The 23,941-nt window shown below is 36.6% G+C and overlaps 1 protein-coding gene across 1 annotated transcript in view; it reads right to left on the bottom strand.

Moving 5' to 3' along the window:
* The window catches only part of ARHGAP42 (Rho GTPase activating protein 42), a gene marked incomplete at its 5' end in the record, with an annotated part of 167,599 nt that overhangs the window by 20,068 nt on the left and 123,590 nt on the right, over positions 1–23,941 (bottom strand). The window contains 11 exons of the mRNA XM_084292979.1: positions 4,074–4,179; positions 4,995–5,053; positions 6,307–6,391; positions 7,080–7,154; positions 8,949–9,011; positions 10,180–10,219; positions 11,219–11,297; positions 11,896–12,005; positions 13,012–13,112; positions 17,643–17,772; positions 21,140–21,244. Of these exons, the coding sequence (XP_084149105.1) occupies positions 4,074–4,179; positions 4,995–5,053; positions 6,307–6,391; positions 7,080–7,154; positions 8,949–9,011; positions 10,180–10,219; positions 11,219–11,297; positions 11,896–12,005; positions 13,012–13,112; positions 17,643–17,772; positions 21,140–21,244 (953 nt within the window). The remainder of the gene's footprint in view (positions 1–4,073; positions 4,180–4,994; positions 5,054–6,306; positions 6,392–7,079; positions 7,155–8,948; positions 9,012–10,179; positions 10,220–11,218; positions 11,298–11,895; positions 12,006–13,011; positions 13,113–17,642; positions 17,773–21,139; positions 21,245–23,941) is intronic.

Below are 23,941 nucleotides of genomic sequence, written 5' to 3'. Positions count from 1 at the left end.
GATCTCTATGTCTAAAAGGTAGGAGCAGTGGGGTCAGTGTCACTGTGTTTGTGGTATAGATAAAACACCAGATGATCATCTTCTGCCTTTAAAATACACTAGCCTTGTAAAAGCCATGAAAAAAAAAAAAAAAAGCCATGAAAGCCATCTATCAGTAATCCTCAAAATACTTTTCTCTCCTTACAAATAAGACTTACTGAATAAAATCTGTATCATCATAAATTCTTCAAAATAAGTGGCAGTGACTCCCCAGTCACAGCTGCCCCATTACCTTACATGTCTGAGAAATACCATGACAAGTGAATTTTTCATAATTGCCTTAATGCTTAGTCTTACTGAATCTGCTACCAAATAGAATCAGAGGCACACATTCACATTCTTCTCTTCCTTCTCACTGCTCTATCTATTACTATTGTCAAACTGATAAACACCTTTTTACCCATTTCTTAAATAAGTAAAATAACCCTTGTACCTTTTAAAATTAAGAAAGAGTGAAATCTATAAAACAGTGGAAGAAGCAGGTAGGAGCAAACCATATCTTCTGTTTATCTCTGACAGCCTTCATTAATCAAGGTTATGGAGACATCTGCCATGCTTTTCTTCCAATAAAACTCTCAGGTATCTTGATTTGTTCTTAATGTTATACAAACTCTAGCAAAATGATCTGTCTGATGTTAAAGTTTGGTAGCAAATTACACAAATACTATCCCTTTACAGATTAGAAAGCCAGTGACAAAAAGACTGTGAGATTTTCCTATAGCTGCTGGGAAATTTTGAAAGGATCAGGATCAAACCCATATCTGGACTCATAGACTACCCTCTCTCGGTCTCACAGTTGAGTAGGCACTAGTGGTACACTGAATGAGGGAATGAACAGTAGAGTTATCTGGGTAGAGAGGTGAACTAGACTAGAATTACTTCTATAATGAAGTAAGTACTGCCTTCATAATCAGAACAGAAACGCTTTGGCACCTTATTTACAGAATCAGGAGAAAGATGGGAAAGAGGTTTGTACAGGAGATAATGTGATATGAACTGCAGAAAAATAAATACCTGTCTTCTTACATTTCCTATTTTGTTTCATTAAGTTAGGCCTAAAAGCATCCCAAAATTTTACTTAGACACAGTGGCAGAGATTGTTTTTTGGAAGCCTAATCATGGAAATTTTTACCTTGTTAAAGCATATTTTTAGCCAATTATTTCCATGCAAGTTTCTCTGTAATAGATCTTATGTTTGGCTGAGGGGTGTTTGGGAAGTCCACTAGTGTCTTAATGAAATGGAATTTTGAATAACTAAGCTCTAAGTCTGTTAGAAAACCTAAAAAAAAAATAACTCTATGCAATGTTAGTCTGCTTTGTGCTGCACTATAATTGTTAAGGTCTCTTACACAAACATAGTCTTACAGCATAGGACAGAAAGTAGTGTTTGTACTGTGTTTGCGTTTCCTTGGTGACAAATTTGGTAGCTTGGCTAATAAAAGGAAGGGTGAATTTAATAACATTGTAACCAGAAAGGACTTTCTGCAAAGCATCTCAAAGGCTCAATTTCTAGCAAAAAATGAAAAAAAAAAAAACAAAAAAAAAAAACAGGCCTGTAAATGGATCATTTTGATAACCACTTTCCTATGACCTAGTCCTACTGTTGCTGGGCTACTGAATAGGTAGAGGCCAAAGCAATCATGCATTTCGGGTAGCCATAAGACATTCATTAATGTGCAATTGCTTTCTCCTCAAAATCTCTTTCTTTGATGTATCCCCAGTAAATCTCTGATACTACCAGACTGCAGGCTATTTACTATAGAAGGGTATGGTGTTACTAAATTATACCAAAGAATGATCCATTCTTCAAAGGAGACAAGCAGATAATTTAATTAGGAAGGTTTAAAAATCTTAAAATCTTATCTTAAAATAACACCAAACCTCCAGTTCTTGCCTAGCTGCTGACTGAGTGTATAATCATGCAGCATGACCTCTCTTCAGAGCACTTTTCAGGATTTGGTGGTTTTGATTGTTTTTAGTATGAGCTCCATCCTACAACATCTAGATCCTATTTAACTGTGCACAGTGACACCGAAGTCAAGGTAGGCAGAAACCTAAGGGCCTTAAGACCTAAACCAAGGAAGAAAAATATTATCCTCTTCCTATAAGGCACCATTAAATGCATAGTATTTTTATGTAGACATAAGAGCATATGCAAAGGAACTGAACAGAAAAAAATAAATGCTGTAAAAGGACATACATTTTGAAATAGGATTTTAAACAAAAGAATGAAAAAACATGATTTTTTCATATTTATCCATTTACATAAAGTTATGCACTCTATTTTGTTCCTTGAAAAATTTCCACGTGGGTAGGAAAGAGAAGGAAGAAAAATAACTAATACATTCAAAAGACTAATTTTGAATTAGGGATCATTAGAATTGCTAGCATAAACAACAGCTGGGAAATTATGAGAAATTAGAAGGGATGAATTGAATGTTGGAAAGAGACAAACTGAAAGTTTTCAGAATAAATCCAAAAGATTTAAATTTATCAGAAATGAGAATCACATCAAAGTTGAGACAGGCAAGAGCTAAAGAGAACAATTAAAGAAGGGAATACTGCAGACATGCTCTTCTTTGAAAATGCATGTGAGGTAACAGTGAGAATAAAGAGTCCAGGAAAAGATGTCAAGAAACAAATGTTTGCCTGCAACTAATTCTGCCTACAAGTAAGTCAATTCCTAGATATATATATTTCAATTTTGAGGCCTTCAGGCTAGCTGCTTTTACAAAATCTTTAATTCCTCCTTAAAAGTCCTAACTTTTTAGGGTTCTAGAAAGCAGCAAATATTATATTTTTAACTAACCAAATAACTCTTCTGTTAGAAACTTATAAAACTTGTTTTCTTCCTGTTCTCTGGGTCACCCCATGTCTAATGAGATGCAAGGTCTGCCTAAACAGCTTTTGCAGTGTAAGCACCCACAGCAGTTCCCTATTATTCCACAGTTCTCCTTGGACAAATAACACAAAGGGATAAATAATTTCCACCAAAGAAATTTTCAATGTTCTTAAGTCCACGAAAGAAAGCAAAACTGCATTAGGCTGCACTGCAGTGTACTGCAGCTGGAGGTGGCTCAAGCTGTGATCAAATTGCAAAACAGTGGAGACGTAATGAATGGAATGAAAACAATGCGGAGTGCTTTATAACATCTTCTACATGTCAATCATGTGGACCTTATCTAAAAAATTGCTGTTTCAGTATCCACATTCCAAGCATCCTAACTAAGAAATAATAACAGATTTGTAAAAGTATTCAGCAAAAGTTGGTGAAAAATAACAAAACATTTAAAAAACTTATATAAATAATGTTTGATGCAGAAACAGGATATATGACAACATAATAAAGGTATGTAATCATAGCTAGTTATACAGAGAGATAGAAGAGAACAAAAACTTGTCTTCTTGGTCTCAGAGCGCATGCTAAGGGTAATTCCATGGAGACAAAAGATCATCAAATAAATAGAAAATGTTTTCCATGTGATATTTAATTAAGACTCAAGAGAAGCTGACAAAACTGGGGAGACTCAAAAGTGGGTTTGGATACATTTATACAGCTATCAAGAATATAAATACAAATCCTTCAAATTAGTATTTTCAAAGCACATTTCACCTCAGAGTTGTAACAGATAAAAATAAGATCAAACATGAAGGACCAGTCTAGTCTTGATTTCTGAAACAGTTTGGGGGCCTAAACAGTAATTTCTTGTCAACCTTAGCACAATTTTAGATGTTTCTCAAATTTAGTTAGTTCCAATTCCTGTAGTTAGTAGAAACTATGAATGAAAACATTAAGTAAGTTTATTTTATACATAATCAGTCATTTTGGTGAATCATCATGGTGTTTCTTTTTAATTTTGTTTCTACAATAAGCATCCTTCAGCTACACTGAGAACTGTATTTCAGAAATCAAATATAATTTCAAGAGGCACTGTCTTAACATAACGGCCCTAATGGATTAGGCAACACTGACAAATTAAAAGCAAAAATGATCACAACTTATAATAATATGAAACAGAAAAATAAAGAATTACTTGACCAAGTGCTTGATAAGGATGTCCAGCATCTCTCTGTTCTTCTCTGGTAATTTATGTACAAGTGCATGCACTGCCTCAACTCTGTAGTTCTGATCATCTGATTCTATTAAACAGAAAACAGATATTGATGGTAAATTAGAACATGTGCTAAAGTGAGACTAAAAATGGCAGCAGTGCCTGTATGCCAATACATACATGCATTGCAGGGAGCAAAAAAACAACTAGCCTTCAAAATGATGAGTACAATTCAATTATATTTATTACAAGAGCATTCTGGAATCTGGATTTCAAGCAACTTGCCAAAAGCAGTTACCACCAATACCAAAGCCAACAAAATCTGTGGCAATTTTGACTGAGTGTTGTACTTAGTGGAATCCAAGATTTTACTTCTTGATATTTAAAATATCTAAAATTCTTGAGTGTATTTTATCAAGGTAAGAGGAAATGAGAAAATTACTTCAAATTTTAAACTGGAGTTGTTAGAAAAATAATTTTACTATCTTTCTCTCTAATTATTCCATTTGTGATAAGGAGATAATTATCACTCCTATCCAATTTCTCAAGGCAAGCTGGAAAAAAAAAAGATCCCTGGATGAGAGGGATGAATGATATAGAAGAATGCCTCTGTAAAACAAACAAACAAACAAACCAAGATTTAAAATTTCATGCAGAAAGCAGTCACATAGAATCTCTAAAAAGATCAGAACAAACCACTGAACAGCTTCACCTAGTATGCCTTTTCTGTTTTGTGTGCTTCATGTGGCACTGTGTTGTCATATATAGCGAAATGGAAGAACTCAAATCCTTGCCTGGATTACTGAATACTACATCAAGGAGAAAAACAGGGATAATAACTGAGGAGATTAGAGGTCAGAAATGATATCACTTTAATGAAAGTGTATTTATTATTTTACTTACTAACAGCAACAATGAAATCTTTGTGCAGCTTGAATGTCATCAGTGGTTCTGAAAGACACCTGGTGGTAAAAAATATTTAAAAGAACATTAGGAACAATGCATCACTCAAAGTCTGCTCAGGTTTTACAGGTGCCATTATGATAGCCCACAATATCTGCATAATGTTTATTGTTATGTCCTAGGAAACCCAATTCACTCATTAGAAGTAGTATACAACTCAGTCATGTACACAGTCTGAAAATCTCTTTGAAGTGAACCTGGTGTCACCACAGAAGTTAAAAAGAGAAATATTATCAGCATTATCTTCATCACAGTGGCTCACTACGTTACAACTTCCATACTGTGGAACAGGAATGCTATTACTGCACGACAAGGTATAGAAGGCTGCAGAAATAATCTTCTGCCCAAGAAAGACAAATGCATGATGAAACTTGATACTGAAAGTCTAACCCGAGACATTCCAAAAGAACACTCCTCAGAAAGAAGCCTGTGAATTGTCTTAGAGAGAGAAAAACACATCTACTGCTAGCTCACATTCTAATTTCACAAATACAATACCTGCAGTGAGTTGTGTTTCTGAAGGTATATTTCTTCAACATTTCTTCAACAACCAGTTGTTTCAATGAAGTTTACACGCACATTCTACTATAAATCCTAAGCATATTTTTGAGATATATTCTCATGTTCTGCCCTTTGTTAGGTGATCAGTTTAAGAAATCCAATTATTTAGAAGGCATAGAACACTCAGCATCTGGATTTTATGCTTTTAATTGTGTTTATGTTCAACATTACATATTAATAACCCAAAAAGTTATATCAGAAGTGCTACCACTCTTGAAAATTCTGGCTATTATCAGAAAAAAAGAAATTAAGAGAAACTGATAATATGGGAGGGATATCCTGCTTGTGAAGATACCAACAACTTTTTAGGATAAAAATAGTTTATTATCACTTCTGCAGAGATTTTTACTCTGCTCCAGCAATGATGCCATGAAATATCATGGTACACAGCTTGAGGGAGTCAGAAAAGAAAAACTCAAAAAAACATGCTTTGTAGTTTACACAAAAGATTTTACATAAAAATATGCAATTAATTATATTCTACCAAATTTACATCTATACAAGAGACGACTATCTTAACAAGGCAGATAAGTTTGTGACAAACGGTAGACTTATTGTTACACATAAAAAAGGAAAGATTATATACATGCTTATTACCATGTTAATAGATAAAATAAATGTAGTATGATACTAATAGGCAAAAGATTAATGGGCCATAAAAAGAATACTGAGATTTGCTCATCATACTTACCTGAGGTAGTTTTTTAGTCCGCTTGTTATTGTTTTATTGTCCCAAAGTTCCATATCAATATCCATATCAGGAGGAGATTTAGGGGCTGGTAGAAATTTGAATTAGGATTGTTATGGTTTGACTAACAGACAGACAAGAAAAGCAGCAAAACAGAAGCTAATAGATTATTCATTTACATCATGTGATTACTTATTAGCCAGATTAACTACCAATTCAATCAATTTGAAATATTTTAATCCCTGCCAAAGTATTAATAAGAATAATTTAGCATTCATACTTAGTACCTGTAAACACTAAGTATATGCACTATTCTAAGATGTAAAGTAAGCCCAAGAGAATTAGTAATTTATTTGGCTTGGACATTTGAAGACGGGCATCAGACAGCCAAACTAGCATGAAAAGTGAAATACAAGAATAATTGTCTATTATGCTGAATTATTCTGTGTTACAGAACTAAGCTTTGGAACACTTCTTGAAAATACCAAATAGATGTCAACAAATAGAACTTAAATGATAAAAGAAGAAATGCATTTTATCACTAACTTGCTCATGTATATCAATGATTTCATGGAGAAATTGAATAATAATGCAAACAATAATCTAGTTGGATAGACTGCTCATTTTAAGACTGTAAAGTCAATTTAGTAGTAGTAAGTGTACATACAAAACTATAAATAGTAAGACACGTTCTTCTGGGTACAACGGTAAAGGGCAAAAGGGATCATAGTATATGTGCCGCATGTTATAGAAAAAGGTTCACTTAAATTACTTACAAAATATGGTATTCATCAGCTTTTGCACTTTGGAGTTTACACCACCTATTCTGTACAGACCCAGAATGGTGATACCTATATTGGGAAAACAAGCAGAATGAAAATAGGGAAAATGTGGTTATTTCTATATACATTGATGCATCCCTGGTGTATGTTTTCAAACCATCTAAATTTATTTACGGAAAATTGTAAAATTACATTCTTGAATACTTTATCCTATTGAGCTCTCTTCTGGGATACTAACAAATGCATTCCACCGAATCCACAGCACTCCATGCCATATCCTAATAATAATTTTATATTAACAGAAACCCTTGCATTGAAATGACACATATTAGAAAACACCAAGAGGATAACTGGCAAAAATGAAAAATAATACCCCAAAGCAGTCTTAAAACACATTGCATGCTAACAAGTTTGTCTTGCCTAGACTTCTGTGGAATTATTATGCATCTACATCACCCTTTCCAACTAAGAATTGGTTGACATGTACCAGAGAAATAATTGTACCCTAAATAAAAACATACATCGTCTACTACTGGAACATTTTAGTTCAGAATTTATGTGATGCATGGGTCTCCATACAGAATAAAAACAGTCAAGACCCAATTTACCCATAGATTTCATAGATTTATTTTTAATAGCACAGATACTAAAAGCAAATAATACTATGTGTGATATTCAAAATACAGCGTTTCAGGATTCCAGTTATGATAATTTTATTGGCTTTAACTTTCTTTTAAAATCAGCAGTACTTGGAAATCCAAGGCAGAAAACAATTTTTAATATGACCTCTTCTTCTTCTCAACCTACATTAAGTAGGTTGAGAAAAAAAAAAGAGGCAAAAACAATAACAGTTCATCCCTTAGGAGGGATGCCAGCCTTTTATCTTCAGCAGGATATACTCAAAACCAACTCCTGATATGTAGATTTAATTTTGTTATGTAATTACATTCTTCTTCCTACTTCAGGTCTTACCATTCCAAAAGTGCAAATTTTCATTTGAAAACAACATTCTACTATCTGATCTGTTTTTTTTTTTTTTTAATTAACCCTTTTGTTTTTTTCAGAACAATGCTATCTCCATGTCAGCAGTGGTGAAGCTACAAACACTGCTACTTGAGAAAGTGGATTTATGTTGGGCTCAGTGCTGCACAGAGTGATCACACAGTTTTTGGATCAGAACAGACTTGCATACTGAGAGTTCAGTGGATGGACAAAATAAGATTATCTCTGTTTAGGGAAGACCATATACTTTTATCTCTTTGTTTGAATGGGAACTATCAAAAAGCTTACTGTGAGTTCTAAGATACCACCTCAAGAATAGTATAGCTTTTTTTTTTCTACTTTCCCACTACCATATATTAGTTTCTAAGCATTAAAAAAATGACTGAATGACATGCAAAATAACTGGATGAAATGATCGACATTGGGCTCTACAACAAAGATGTTACAGTAAAGAGTGTTCACACCATCTACTTTTTGTTTGTTATGTTTCATGCCAGAAAACAAAGTTGGGAATCTCAGCCTCATCAGGAAAAAGCGCAATTCAGTGCACACAAATTAAAGACCTAGACTAAACGATGTGTGCAACTGTATGTTAAGTTGTCTAAACAACATAAAACTATTGAAAATGTAAAAAAGCAAAACAAAACAACCCTACCCCCAACAATTTAGTGATACGCTAAGGACTGTTGTTGGAATTTGTGGCAATGGTTTTAAGCATAAAGCACACCCATGAAATGTGAGAAGTGCAGATTGAATGATGAACATGTTTCAAAACAGAGCTGTAAAATATGTAGAAAAAAGTACTGCTTGAGAAAAAATATTCATAATAATCTAATACATAATTTGTGATTTAATACACACCTCTTGTTTCTACAGCATAGATACATTTCCTCACGAAGTTGAAACCTGCTTCATTTAAGAACACTAGAAAGATGAGAAAAGTATTTTTGCATCTCATCAACACACAAAATCTCCATGTTTAGCAACATTCACATTTCAGTTAGAGAGGACTAATATATTTATCCATGTGATACTTATTCTATAATGCCATAATCTAGATACACCTTTAGCACTCAAAATCCAACTTTCTCATCATGATGAGGGAAAGACTACTATCTTTCCCAGAAATCAGTACACATAGAACCGAAAGGTCGTTCCTTTACAAGATTACTGAATTCCCTTCCCTCTGCTGAGGGAAATGGTTTTAAGAGTTGAAGACTTAACATTATGACCAGAATATTTTCACTGGTTTCAATACAACAATATTCTTTGTTCCTTGCACATAACTGCTCCTAAAGTGGTAACATGGGAAAAACAATCTTTGGTATTGACTTTAATTATTGAGGTTATTTTGAGTGAATGTATTTCTCATTAATTCTTTTATCTTCAACACTAATTGCTCTACCTAACTAAATAGAGATTTTATAGCAGCATATTTGTCACCATTAAAATAGCACCATCACATAAAAAAACAGACATGCTGGCTTAAATTGTAGGTTTCCAGAGTCTCAGATATACTTCCTGTGAAGACACCTGGGAATATCTGACACATCTCTCTCTCCTTCTCTGTTATGTATACCCAAACTTATGTAAAATATTTTTACATATTTGTGTACAGATGTTAATATAATACAATTACACATAGATAAATCTCATAATGTCTCTACATATACTCATTTTATTACTCAGTGTATATGTAATGGATGCATATACACCTACAAACAAAAAGGTGTGATACATTCAGATATTACTTCAACACACAGGCATAATATTTACATTTAGGTATATGGACTGCAGATATATATCTGTTACAGATTTGTTAAATATATTGTCATTTTTGACCAAATCAAATTTTCTTCCAATTTATGTTTGATAGTAATACAAAAGGAGAAGTCTTTCACACAGTTCATATAATTTATGATGTGCTTTCATATGTCCCAATCAGGTAATCCAACAGACACTTTAAAGTATCTTCATAGCAATAGAAAGAAAACTTAAAAAAGGTAATGTCTGTCTCTCACACACATTCAGAAATAAAGCCATTACAGAAATCTAGGAATATTTAGTAGGTCCTCATAAATAAAGTGCTTACTTTCTTCCTTCTTGCTAATAATGGCTGGCAGTGTGTAGATCTGGAAAAAACAAAACAAAACACCAACATGAAATGTCAATGTTTGTAGCTTTAAATTCTTTATTGCTGCGTTTGCTGGTAGCTCTTAAGCAGCTGTGACATGCTGCATATTAGCTTGCTGCTATGGGAAAGACAACCAAGCCCTTCACTTCCTCCCCGGCAGCCCCTTGTTAGGAACTGAGTAGGTGGAGAGGGCAACAATGAACAGCTGGACTCCAAGTAAAATACACAGATGTTCTGCACCTCCGGGGAGAAGGCTTACAGCCAGCAGGATCTGTCCCAAAAACGTATTCAGGCCTTGAGATTCTAGGGATTGACTAGGGATAAACATTAAATTTATAGGCACATAAAATGTGTTAGAAGTCAGATATACAGACTGCAAATGGGTTAAATATCAATACAAAGACTGATTTAATTTCTGCACTGTTTCAGTCAAGCAGGAAGCTTTGTAACACTTATTTATCTTATAAGACCAATCAACCTTTTTTTTCTCCTTGGGTACAGGTCTGGCATCACCTCATTCAGTGACATTTTCATGAGCTGATTAAGAGTGAGAAGAAATCTCAGATAAACCTGTCTCTTAGTAGCTTTCAACACATTTTTATACTCTCTGCAGTGCTTTTCAAGATGTCACTTATTGCCAATACTCCATGACACTGCCTAAAAGATGGTTTGTCTTTACCGTTGTAGAAACCATCACTTTGCAAATTTAATCTGAACCACAAACCTTATATGAGAATTGGCTTATTATTATGAAACACTAAATATCCTAAAAAAAACCCACACCTATAAAGGTCTAAATGCATTAATAGTTCTGACTTTACTAATTTGTACCTATCTTCACTGTGCATTTGCAATTGTGTTTTATGAAGAACAGAATTGTATTTGCTTTTATTGTACTGTATTGTAACAGATTTTATGTCTAAAATGTATACTGGCTTCTTTCTTTAACACGTGTCATAAAGCTGTAAAAATAAAAGAAAATGACAAATATCCTTACAGGTTCCTTTCCATCCATAGCTTCGAGCCACAGTTTTCGATTGGATTCTGAAAAAGCTTGTAGTGTGATGATTCCAGGTCTGTCAAAAACATATACACATACTGAAGTTACTAATTTCTTTTTCTCAAACAGTAACCAAAATCAGAGTTAAAGTCATCAAATCCCCTAAAGAACATCCAAAATAAGTCAAAAGAAATGTGTCCTAACAGGGTTGCCTAGAAATTGCTCTTTGATGTCGTATCCCAGGTTTGGCGACTGAAGCTAACTGCCTTGAAGCAGGTGGGTTTTTTTGTTTGTTTGTTTTTTGCTTTAGAGGATTCAAAAAACTGTTCATTCTGCAGGTTGTGCTCTAACCACTGCCACTGCAATACAAGTTCAAAAAGTGTCATATTCTCTCTCTTGACGAAACTTTCACATTGCATAGAAAAATATTCATGGGAACCAGTGAAGTAATGAGGGAAACAATTTCAATCTTTATTCCCAAAATTATTATATGAACAGATGTGTAAACACAAAGAATATTGTCTTGTAGTAGGTTTTGAAAGCCAGGTTTTTGTGGATGCAAGCATATTGAGAAATATATGTCCCTGTTATAAATGTAATTAATATATATTGGTTGTGAGTGCTTTATTTCTTATTTATATTTAATTTGTTAACATAAGGAAAAGAATTCACACCTCTCAAATACTTCAATATCAAAACAGAACCGTTTGTCAATTGAATCAGTCTTTCTTCTGATGCAAGATTTTAGCTTGAATATTTCTGGTGAGCTTGTGACAAGGCCATTCTATAAAACAAAACAAAACAAAACAAAATTAGTACAGGTAGTATGTTGATACAGGCTCCAAATGTTAAATTTAACTGTACGAACAGTCCCAAAAAAACATGCCTTAAATTGGGGCTTAAGAATATTTATGAACATTTACGGTAATTTTTCTATATACAAAGACTACATTTAATTGCTTTCTATCATTTTTTTTGGCATTTTTATATTATTTGTTATTTAAGTAATGTTATACTTCAGAGAGCTCCTTAACTTCAAAACGTCACAAATACTTGCATATATGATTGAACGCTGTATGTTAAAACAAGTGTAATATACTTTTGTCACATGTAGATGAAAATATAAAGTTGGCCAACTCATAGTTCTGAGTGCTGTCATGATGAAGCTACTCTTGATAATGTTTGAAAGGCTGTGGTAATTGGCAAGGGTTGGTTCTTAGAGGTGGCAGAAAGCAAATGTCACTCCCATCTTCAAGAATGGCAAGGAGGAGGACCTGGGGAACTACAGATGGGTGCAACCAGAAACCATTTCCAAACATACTAAGAACGAGGAGGAGTCTGGGAGTAGTCAGCAGGAATTTGTGAAGGGAAGGATCATGCAGGACCAACCTCATAGCCAACTACAATGTGACAGATAGCTCAGTGGATAAGAGAAGAACAATGGATATTGTTCTAAATATCATGGAAATATTCGCATATCTTGTTTAGCATGGTGACCAAAATAAACAACCTCTAGAGCTCTCTTTCAAACCTCATCCATTCTACTACTGTATAAATGTGATTGCTTTCCTACGTTTTTGGAACTACTATATTAGAGGAATTATTTAATATGTAGTCATATGTTATATAAGAAATATTATTATTTAAATATTTTGTGCATGCATATAAAATATATACTGCTTCATGTATGAAAACAGCTTTAAACTCCTTCCACCAAATCTTTTTCTTTTAACACTTCCTGAATACTTAAAGTATGGTATATATAGTTCATGTATGTGCTAAAGACTCACCACTTTTCCACCAGATTTTGTTTCAGCTATGCTCATTGTAAATGTTTTTGTTCCTTTATCATAAGTGCAGTAATGTTTTACCCATGTAAATCCAAGTGGTCCTAAATCAAAGAGAGATAGTATTAGAAATAATTGTTTTGGTATTTTATCACTGTTTCATTTGGAATTAAATACAACACATAGATGAAATGTAACAGTATCCATATGTAGCATGCAAAATAATAAATACATTAAAAATATACTGATTTTTGGATTTGAACATATTCAGGTCTAATTTTCATCCATCTCTGCTTGATGTTCGAGGAGACTGATTTTCTTTAGCAACTAGATCGGTAACAGCATTTTGATAGGATAGACAGATAGGAGCAGATCTTGAGGATTATTCTGCTTAGGAAGTACAGCTAAAGATTTTTATCAAAAGAAGTAAAGCACTAAGATTCAGTATTACATTCTTTCTTTGAAGGAAAACTTAAATCTAGTAGCAGACTCAGAAAATTGGACAAACTCATGAAAACAGAACATATTTTACTTTCAGAGCTCTTGTTAAAGGTAACAAATGCTTTTGGTAACATCATAGGATCTTTATTGTGCTACCTGTCATCTTTAGGACATTGGATAAAATGGCAATGGCTCACATATAGAGTTAATCTTACGTAGTTGAACACTGGAGGATGATTCTATTACAAGAATGGAAAGGAAAAGGAACCGTGTACTAAAACAATAGTGGTTTAAAGACAAGGGGAAAAATGCTGAAGGTGGCACTTTCAGCAAGAAAACACTGGCCTTTTATCCCTTGGAATGGTGTCCTGCCAGGGAAGAGGTGGGTATAACAGTGGCACAGAGTCTGCAAAGAAGGCTGATCGCTAAGAGAATTAGCCATGGTCAGAGATAAGGACTACAGGGTCATACTTTCAAAAATTAAAACACATTTATTTTGGCACACAGAGAAGAATAAATGGTCAAAACAGTCCACAAACTGACAATTACATAAGCTCACAATACCATTAGATAATGTACTTTGGAATTCACTAGTCTTTGATTTAGCTAGCCATACATGAAATCTACACTGATCCCCAGATTAAGTGGAGCATCCTTTATCCTGGAGAGGTCACACCACAGTACTTAATCCGACTGCAAAATCTGATTTCTGATGCCTTTGCTCAGGCATTGCTGTGAACCTCTAGCAAATGTAAACAGAAAGCCCCCTTGAACTGAAGCACAATGGTACTTTAAACTTTGGCTGCTAACTTAGATTAGGTACAGGCCCTTATAATGCCTGGATTACCTACAGTTCTTTGCTGTGAGGACAAAGTAAATCCTCCCATTTCCAGAATTCTCTCCATATCCTAGCACAGAAAAAGTCTCCAATATTTTTTGGATAAGATCCCTGAATCTCACAGACACATCTAAAGGAGTGTTGCACTGCAGGAGACAGGATAATTCAAGTTTTTTGCTGTGTGACTGCAGCTCCATGGGCCAGAACATCATGGCTATGTCTGCACTGACATGAAATTGTACTGGAAGCACTCATGCTCAGTAGATAACACATGGACGTAGGTAATTTAGACCCTTATCCCCAAATTTTGCCAATAAGAAATTTAACAAGGAACATGGGATATCTAGAGCAAGCTGGTCTCAGTGTCAGAGTACAGTTCCACTTATTTAGCTCTTTTAGAAGAATAAGCCATCTCAAAGCAGTTTTAAATGAGTTTAGAAGTCTTTTTTTTTTATTATTATTAAAAAATTGTATCCAGACACCTAAGTTTTAACTTTAATAACGTTACACGACTGTCCATCTGAAAGAAGTGATTTATAGCCTACTGCCACTTTGCCACTTTTTCAAAATACATATTTACCAACGCAAATACCGGTAATAAAAATACACAGAATTTACTTTCACTTTCAGGAATAGCGAACATTTAAGCCTGTTGTCCATAACTTGGCAAAAGCCTATGGGATGCTGTTTGCAGGAAAGTCAACCCGCATTACAAGGAAATACACAATTAGTACCTTCCCCTCTGACACATGGATTACGGATCCTGTTACTCTTATTCCAGAATACACTAATGAACAAGTATCTTTTCAGTAGGAGGATGTCAAGTTGGCCTCTCACTATTTAATGAAGCACAGCATGTGCCCAGTGCTTCACTCCTTTTGTCCTTCCCCCATTAACAAGGCTCAATGTAATTTCCACTTAACACAGGTTTCATTTAAGATTATTACTCAATTAAAACATAGAGGGTCTTCTTCAAGCTTTCAGTGCTACTGAGGGTAAAAGTGGCTGAGGTTAACTACGATAAGCACTGAGCTTCTTTATTTTAGCTCACATACAGAATAAAGAGTAATTTCATGATGTCATCTGGAAAATCAACTAACTATAATTCCATGCAGTCTCTTGAGTTATTGTCTAAAGGAGGGGCAGTGAAGGAGGAGCAGTGAAGAAGAAGATACCCTCAAAACTGAGGTTAAGTGGAGACAAGTCCCACAAGGGAATTCTACATCCAGATGCCTTCTATTTATTTTTAGATTGAGAAATCAAGTACAAGTAGTATTTGATCACTTTTGAATGAATGTCAAACTTGCAAGAGCACATACACACTATCTCAAAACATTTTTACATACTTTGCCAGCATTTGGCAGATTTCACATCAAAGAAATTAATAAATCAATCTGGTTAACCCACACACTGAAAAACATTTTATTAAGAATTTTGAATAACCCTTGCCTAATGCAGCTAATTTGGCTTGGTCTTCTATATGATTTAGAGTGGCAGCAGATACTTCTGATGGCATGAATAATAATTAGGTGCAGATTTGCAACTATTTTGAAGCTGTGGCAGACTGTATTTGGATATATTTTCTTCTCACACCTTTGTTTTCTATTATGTGCATGCTCATTTACAGTGCCTGGGTCAGTAGAGATGACAGGTAAAAGGTGGAGGTTGTTCTTGCCACGTCTCCTTCTATGACAAAGTGACGCGCTGGGTGGACGAGGGAAAGGCTGTGGATGTGGTCTACCTTGACTTCAGCAAGGCTTTTGACACCGTCTCCCACAGCATTCTCCTCAAGAAACTGGCTGCTCTTGACTTGGACTGGCGCACGCTTCGTTGGGTTAGAAACTGGCTGGATAGCCGGGCCCAAAGAGTCGTGGTAAATGGAGTCAAGTCCAGTTGGAGGCCAGTCACTAGTGGCATCCCCCAGGGCTCGGTGCTGGGGCCGGTCCTCTTTAATATCTTCATCGATGATCTGGACGAAGGCATTGAGTGCATCCTCAGTAAGTTTGCAGATGACACCAAGCTATGAGCGTGTGTCGATCTGCTCGAGGGTAGGAAAGCTCTGCAGGAGGATCTGGATAGGCTGCACCGATGGGCTGAGGTCAACTGCATGAAGTTCAACAAGGCCAAGTGCCGGGTCCTGCACCTGGGGCGCAATAACCCCAAGCAGAGCTACAGGCTGGGAGATGAGTGGTTGGAGAGCTGCCAGGCAGAGAAGGACCTGGGAGTGATGGTGGATAGTCGGCTGAATATGAGCCAGCAGTGTGCTCAGGTGGCCAAGAAGGCCAACGGCATCCTGGCTTGTATCAGAAACAGTGTGACCAGCAGGGCTAGGGAGGTGATCGTCCCCCTGTACTCGGCTCTGGTGAGGCCTCACCTCGAGTACTGTGTTCAGTTTTGGGCCCCTCGCTACAAGAAGGACATGGAGGTGCTTGAGCGGGTCCAGAGAAGGGCGACGAAGGCCCCTGGTGAGGGGCCTGGAGAACAAGTCCTACGAGGAGCGGCTGAGGGAGCTGGGCTTGTTCAGCCTGGAGAAGAGGAGGCTCAGGGGCGACCTTATTGCTCTTTACAGATACCTTAAAGGAGGCTGTAGTGAGGTGGGGGTTGGCCTGTTCTCCCACGTGCCTGGTGACAGGACGAGGGGGAATGGGCTTAAGTTGCGCCAGGGGAGTTTTAGGTTAGATGTTAGGAAGAACTTCTTTACCGAAAGGGTTGTTAGACATTGGAATGGGCTGCCCAGGGAAGTGGTGGAGTCACCATCCCTGGAAGTCTTTACAAGACATTTAGATGTAGAGCTTAGGGATATGGTTTAGTGGGGACTGTTAGCGTTAGGTCAGAGGTTGGACTCGATGTTCTTGAGGTCTCTTCCAACCTAGAAATTCTGTGATTCTGTGAACTATAGAGCTTGTTCAGGCAGAGAAAGCTGAAGAGACAGAAGGGTTTGGCAGGGTGGAGCTACAGCAGAGACCTAAGTGCTTGTAGTTCTGCAGTAAGGAGAAAGGCAGCCAGACAGAGCTGTGCGCAAGGGGACTTTGACAAATTTACTGCCAAGTTACTGCCAGTAACTTGGGGTTACCTACCCAAGCAGAGACCTACCCACAAAGACCCAGGAAGCAGGAGACGAGATGCTTACAGGTGGGTCAGTAGCCTTAGCTACTCTGAGTGCTTTTTGAAGTGTCAAACACTTCTTTTTCTTTGAACCTTTCTTTCGGGAAGCAAAAATAGGAGAGGTCTGCAGACATTCAAACACAGAGCTGTTGCTTTATCCTAACTAAATCATTATCTCATCCTCGTTGTGCCTTCCTCAGCATTGCTGTGTCTTTCAAATCAAATTAAATGGTACATCTGCTTTACTCACGTTTTTCCTGCACGTAGAGATAGCCCTCCATTGTCCATTGACTTGGTGGTCTGTAATCCTGGTTGGCGGACTTCATTCTTTGCATGAGTCTCTCCACTTCCTGCCTTGTGCTTTCAAAGTTATTCCGGGTCTAACACCCCAAAAAAAAACAAACAAAAAAATCAATCCACATAATTTCATGCAAGCACAAAAACAATGATTAAATGAAGAACTAATTACTCATAATGACAAGGAGTGAGATTGCTTCAAATGGAGAACAACAGAAGTGTTTACGGTAGACATAAAAGGAAAATGGGTGCAAGAATAATATTATTTGTTGCTCGAGAAGCCTGGGAAAAACACAGCAACGAAGAACTCAGTTTAAGCACATAAGTCTGCAGGTAGCTAACCACAGAAAGGATGCCATTTTGTCTCTTCATGTTTACTTACGCAGTATTTTGCAGAGAGATGCATTCTTTTTCTGTGTGTACTCGAGACAAAAGACAGGCTAAACTAGAAGGTGCTGATAGCGTAACCCCAAGCTTCACTGAACCACTAAAAGTACAGTTCAGAACAAAGTACTGGTTTGGCTTAATGCAAGGCTAATGCCTCTAGACATTTGCAGCCTCACACATGGAAGCAGTACGCTTCAGAAGACCGTGTATCCACACCTGCAGTAATACCATGGCTGCTGACACTCAGGGTAGTCAGAGCACTGTCATTAACAATTTTTGACAGAACTGTGTAAACCTCAATTAAGATTAATATAATTATGTTAGGTAAAAAACAAGTCACAAGTGGCACAAGTGTGCCACAAGCCTGGAAACACTGTCTATTCCCTAAATATTGTGCATGTTACCAGGCAGCTGGCTGAGCAAATACAAAAATGGGTAATTCATATTTACTAGTGTGCATGTAAATTAACATTTTTTTCCTGTTGAATTCACTGGGGCCAGGATTTCCCTCTACACACCTAACATGGTGTAGGAGAGGAGAATTATTATGAAGTGCCAGAGATTTGATAGATTGCTACTGATATAGGAGATGTTGAACACTTTGTTACTACAGGCAACAGAATAAATCTTTGTGATGCTTTTGCAAAATCATTTTGCAAAGTTGTCTTATGGAATCTACTCCCAATTAATCAGGAAGATATTGTTTGGATTTTATATACTGGTGAATACTTCCCCTCATTTTGTGGGACATTCTGTGTCACAGATGTCACAGTGAAGATGACATCAGGTTGTACGAAGACACAGTAGACATGTTAATAGCTGGGCAGGGTCTGCCACTCCTCTGCTCCTCCTTCTGTTTTTACTGCTGCTACTCTAATCCATAGGAAGATTTTATGAACAGAAGCAGAATTCAACAATTCTGCAAGACCATAACACCCAGTGCAATGGAGAGGGGTACCTCTGACAGCTACAATAGCCAGCCTGAACACAATTTTCCCTGAATACTCTCCTCAGTGTTTTTGTCTCTCCCTCCAAAAAATAGAGCTCATCATTATGAGGTTGGGTGATGCTGAGTGACAAGTCAATAGATAGCCCATCTGACAAAATGCAGGTGTGGACCTAGATCTGGAGCCAGAATCCAAACTTCTGTGTAATATTGGTAAGCAATATACTGTAGGTCAGTTTTTATATACATATGTTTGTCTCATGTATAAATATATTTTAAAAATATTATAATAGGTTGCTCCTACTGCTCAACTTTACATTTCCCACTACCTCTGCAGCCTATTTACACATTGAAGTTGTACTTAAATACTATTTAACAAGATAATCTGTTTACCTATTTCTTAATTAACATTGAAATTGAAAAAAAAATCCTTTAATAATTTCATTTCTACTGCATAGAACATACTGACATATGGACTTACGATGCCAGTTATGGTCTGTGCTGTGGACTAATGCTCCTATCAGGACTTGTCACATTAAAATAAATCAGTCTCTGAACTGAAGCACATTTTTCACTGAAACTGAGCTGTGCAACAACACTGACCCCTTGTGCCTTTATCATAGAGTCTCAGCAGTGAAAGAAATGTAGCAAATACATAATCTAGTTTGAAAGGGGAAGAGGCTGAGAGGCTCTACAGTCAGAGAACATTTACATTTTGATCGCAGAGGAAAAGGTCAATCAACTAGGAGGTTTTGTCTGATTTCCTCAAGAAGCAGTTTAAATGGGATCTACACCTACATGCCAACAACAGCTGTAAAAGGGAAAGGACTACAGAGAACTGCAGTGAAACCTGGAATAGAGAATACAGATTTACATTAACAGTGTACTAAGGCAGTACTGTCTTCCAACGCTAAGCAAACATACCTCTGCAATATACCTCTGCAACAGCAAGATGCTAGAGGGAAAACGTCATTGTTTTATCTTCCAGTAACCCACAGGGGCCAGCAGATGATCTGGACACATTGAGGTGTGCATGCACTGCCAGACCTGTTTCCTACTTTCTAAGCACAAAAGCTAAGGTGCTATCCACAGAAGCTGATGTCAGATGTTCTCAACTTTGTAGCTTCTCTGACTCCAGAGCAGCTACACAGAATTGTTAGATATGTTTTCTTGAAAGACTGAAATGGAAAAGAAATGGAGCCACTCCCCAAAAAATAGCACTTGGAGTCATCTAATGACATCTCTTCACACTTATTTTCATTTCATCTTTACTTTGAAGATACTTTTCATGAAAAATGTACATAGCCAAATAATTATACGGCTGTATGAAGTAGTTATGATGCGTGAAAAAGTATGAAAGTATGAGTGTTTTTTTTTTTGTTATTCCTAAAAGCTACAGAATTTTTGGGCATGATTAATCTTACTCCCAAATTCAGACCAATCTCCAGTAAAAGATTCACCTGTTCAATCGTGAGCACTCTACAGCAGATCTTTTCTTTCAGTGGAACTTCATGCTCACAAGAGCTGCTCGCCATGGAGGAAGGTCTTCCTCCAAGGAAAACAACGTAAATCCAGAGCATAGTGAGAGCACGACTTCCTGAGCTTTCTTTATGCACAGTGGGAAGCTACTGGACAGTAGGACAAGCTTTTCATGGCAATCCGCAATCTTCAAGAAACAAACAGCATCATTCTGTACCAGCTGAAGCATTTCTGGGATATTTAGTCCAAAAGTCAGGCCCCACTCTCAAGCAAATGTACACATTTAAACCTATATGAACTAATCTTATGTTTTTTATTTATTTAATTTTTTAAATTGAAACTTGACTGTTCTGCTTTTCTGGTTTTCACACCCAAAATTTTGACCTGCAAATCACAAATTAACTACATGAAGATTGAATTTTCCAGAGTTCTTTGATGACCAGCATCTTCACTACATTAACCTTAGCAAAAAATCAATTATATCATATATTAATCAATTATATCATATATTAATTTGATTTCAGCTCATTAAAACTTCATCATATTTACAGTAAAAAAAAAAAGTGCTATATGAGGCTACTTTAGTATCCTGAAATTAATTTAGTAAATAAAATGATGTAAATACAAACTATCCTTACATTCTGCAAATTGAACTGCAGCTGCTGCTTGTATGGTGCAAACTCCTGAGCCAGTTCATATCCTTCATGGTAAAATGTAAATAATCCTTGAAGAAAAGCCAAGAGCTGAAAAGGTAAAATTGAATAGCATTACAGATTTTTAACATGCTCTTTATGCTAAATAACACAGTGATAACAGGACATACACTAACTTACAAATAAGATATAGGTACTGCCAATGATAGTGAAAAATTAGTTTATATTAGAAAGCAAAAACTTAGGACAGCTGATTATCAGTTGTTTTCTGGAGCAAAAGATGGCAAACCTTCAGCAAAAACATCCCATGTTTTAGCTCCTAGAACACTCTGAGCTTTCATTACTTGCAATAGCAATGGTTTGCTGAGCAAGAAAACAGTGGTCAGACCTTAAGAAAGAGAGTTGTTAAAAAGGCTTTTGCCTCATGCAGTTGTCATTTCTATAATAATTTAATTCACAATCCCAGTCATTTTGTCCAATATTTCAGCTGATGGTGTGAATTTTCCAAGCTCATAGTTTCAGAGTTCAAGGTTTTTTTCTTCTATTACTCTTAGAAATATTTTTTCATTTTCTTCATAGTAATTGAATGGGCTATGACCTATTTTTCACAAATGAGACTTTGAAGATAAGTTTTGGACAGCTTAATACAACACAAGAAGTCCAGACTATTTCTTCCTGCTCTGACCAAAATGTGAATTCTATCTGGTATGTCTGCAACTGACTCCAACAGAACAGCTGAAGTCTGTACTATCCAGCTGAAAATTCTTTTTGAAGTTTGTTCTAAAATAATGCTTAAGTAGTAAAAAGTGCAACTATATTTTCAGAAGGCTTATTTTAGTGGTTGAGTGAATGCATTCCTACCATCTATTAAGTTTTAAAAGTTTAAAACTTTTTTTTTTTTAAAGTTTTAATATTTTTTTTAAAGTTTCAAACTTTTAAAACTTAACTTTAAGTTTATAGAACTGTAAGTTAATAATTCTAACTTACTTATTCTGTTCTAAATTTAAAAGAAATATACTTCGCATAAAGTTGTCTTACCTACTATTAAATAACAAGCATTTAATTTTTTATTATGGAATGTTTCCCTTTATATATAAATTTAGCTTACATACATCCAAGTAAAGAAAAAAAATTAAAAAAATGAGCTATTAACTTTGATGTACAGTAACAAAAGCTTTAATAAACAGGATAGATTTATCTGATTATATTACAGCCATTGCAAAGCTAATCATCTCAGCTAAGTAACAGATAGTCTAGGCTGTCTCTTAAACCAGTAAAAAACCACAGGTATTCTAAAGCATACTACTGATTCCTTCCTCAGACTTCTTTCTCAGGATAGGATGAAAGATCCAACAGACACATTTGCCTCTCTCTACCAACTACTGAAGTAGCCTAGACTCAGGCAACAAAAATCCCATCGTTCGTATTTAATGCACTTTTCTTTGAGTTACCAGTGCCATGAATTATTGTAAATGTAAAAGCTTAAAAAATGAGTCTTTTAAAAAGTTTGTATTTTCTTTAAATTTACACTCATCCTTACTTGCAGAAACGTAATTAAGTTGTTCTGCCTCCCTCTTTTCTATTGACAGAATCACAGAACTGTTGAGGTAGGAAGGGACTTCTGGGTCCATCTGGTCCAACCCCCTCAAGCAGGGACACCAAGAGCTGCCCAGGACCGTGTCCAGGCAGCTTTTAAAGATCTCCAACGAGACCCCATAGCCTCTCTCGGCAACCTGTGCCAGTGCTCCGTCACCTGCACAGTAAAGAAGTGCTTCCTGATGTTCAGAAGGAACCTCCTGTGTTCTAGTTTGTGCCCATAACCTCATGTCCTGGCACTGGGCACTGCAGAGGGGGAGGATCAGCTCTCTTAACCTGCTGGTGATACTTTGCCTAATTCAGCCAAAAATGCCATTAGCCTTAGCAGAAAGGGCACACTGCTAACTTAACTTGGTGTCTACCAAGCGGGACATTGTCAAAGGCCTTCCTGAAGCCCAGGAAGACAATATCCACAACGGTTGGACCAGATGATCTTGAAAGTCTTTTCCAACCCTAATGATTCTATGATTATCTATGATTCCATGAAGATAGGAGTGACATTTACTTTCCTCCATTCTTTTGGTCACTTCTTCTACTTGCCATGACTGAGAAAAGATTATAGAAAGTGTCCTCACAATCACATCTGTCAGCTTCCTCAGCTCTAGTATGTGCATCCTATCAGGGCCCGTGGACTTGTGAATGTCCAGTGTGCTCAAGTGTTCCCTCACCTGATCCTCTTCCACCAAAGATGAATCGTGTTTGCTCCAGCCATTCAGCCTGGCTTCTGGAACCTGGGATGCCTGAAGGCCAGTCTTGCTGGTAAAGACTGAAGCAAAGGCATTCAGTACCTTAGCCTTTTCACTGACCCAGGTAACCAAGTTTTCTGTGTTCCTTCAGTAGAGGGCCCACATTTTCCCTAGTCTTCCTTTCGTCACTGAGGTACTTGTAGAAGGCCTTCTTGTTGTCCTTGGTGTCCTTGTCCAGAATCAATTCTATCTGTGCTATAGCTTTCCTAACTACTTCCCTGGCTGCTTGGACAACATCTCTGTATTCCACCCAGGTTACCTGTCCTGGCTTCCACCCTCTGAAGACTTTCTTCTTGCATTTGAGTTTGGCCATCCACGCAGACCTGGCATTTTTGCCTGACTTCCTTCTTGTTGGGATGCATTGCTCCTGAGCTCAAAGAAGGTGATCCTTGAATATTAACCAGCTTTCTTAGATCCCTCTTCCCTCCAAGACTTTGTCCCATGG

Source organism: Netta rufina, assembly GCF_964035555.1.
Source record: "Netta rufina genome assembly, chromosome: 1".
Classification (NCBI taxonomy): domain Eukaryota; kingdom Metazoa; phylum Chordata; class Aves; order Anseriformes; family Anatidae; genus Netta; species Netta rufina.
The sequence above is the reverse complement of the archived record's forward strand: the minus strand, read 5'-3'. Positions and strand labels throughout refer to the sequence as shown.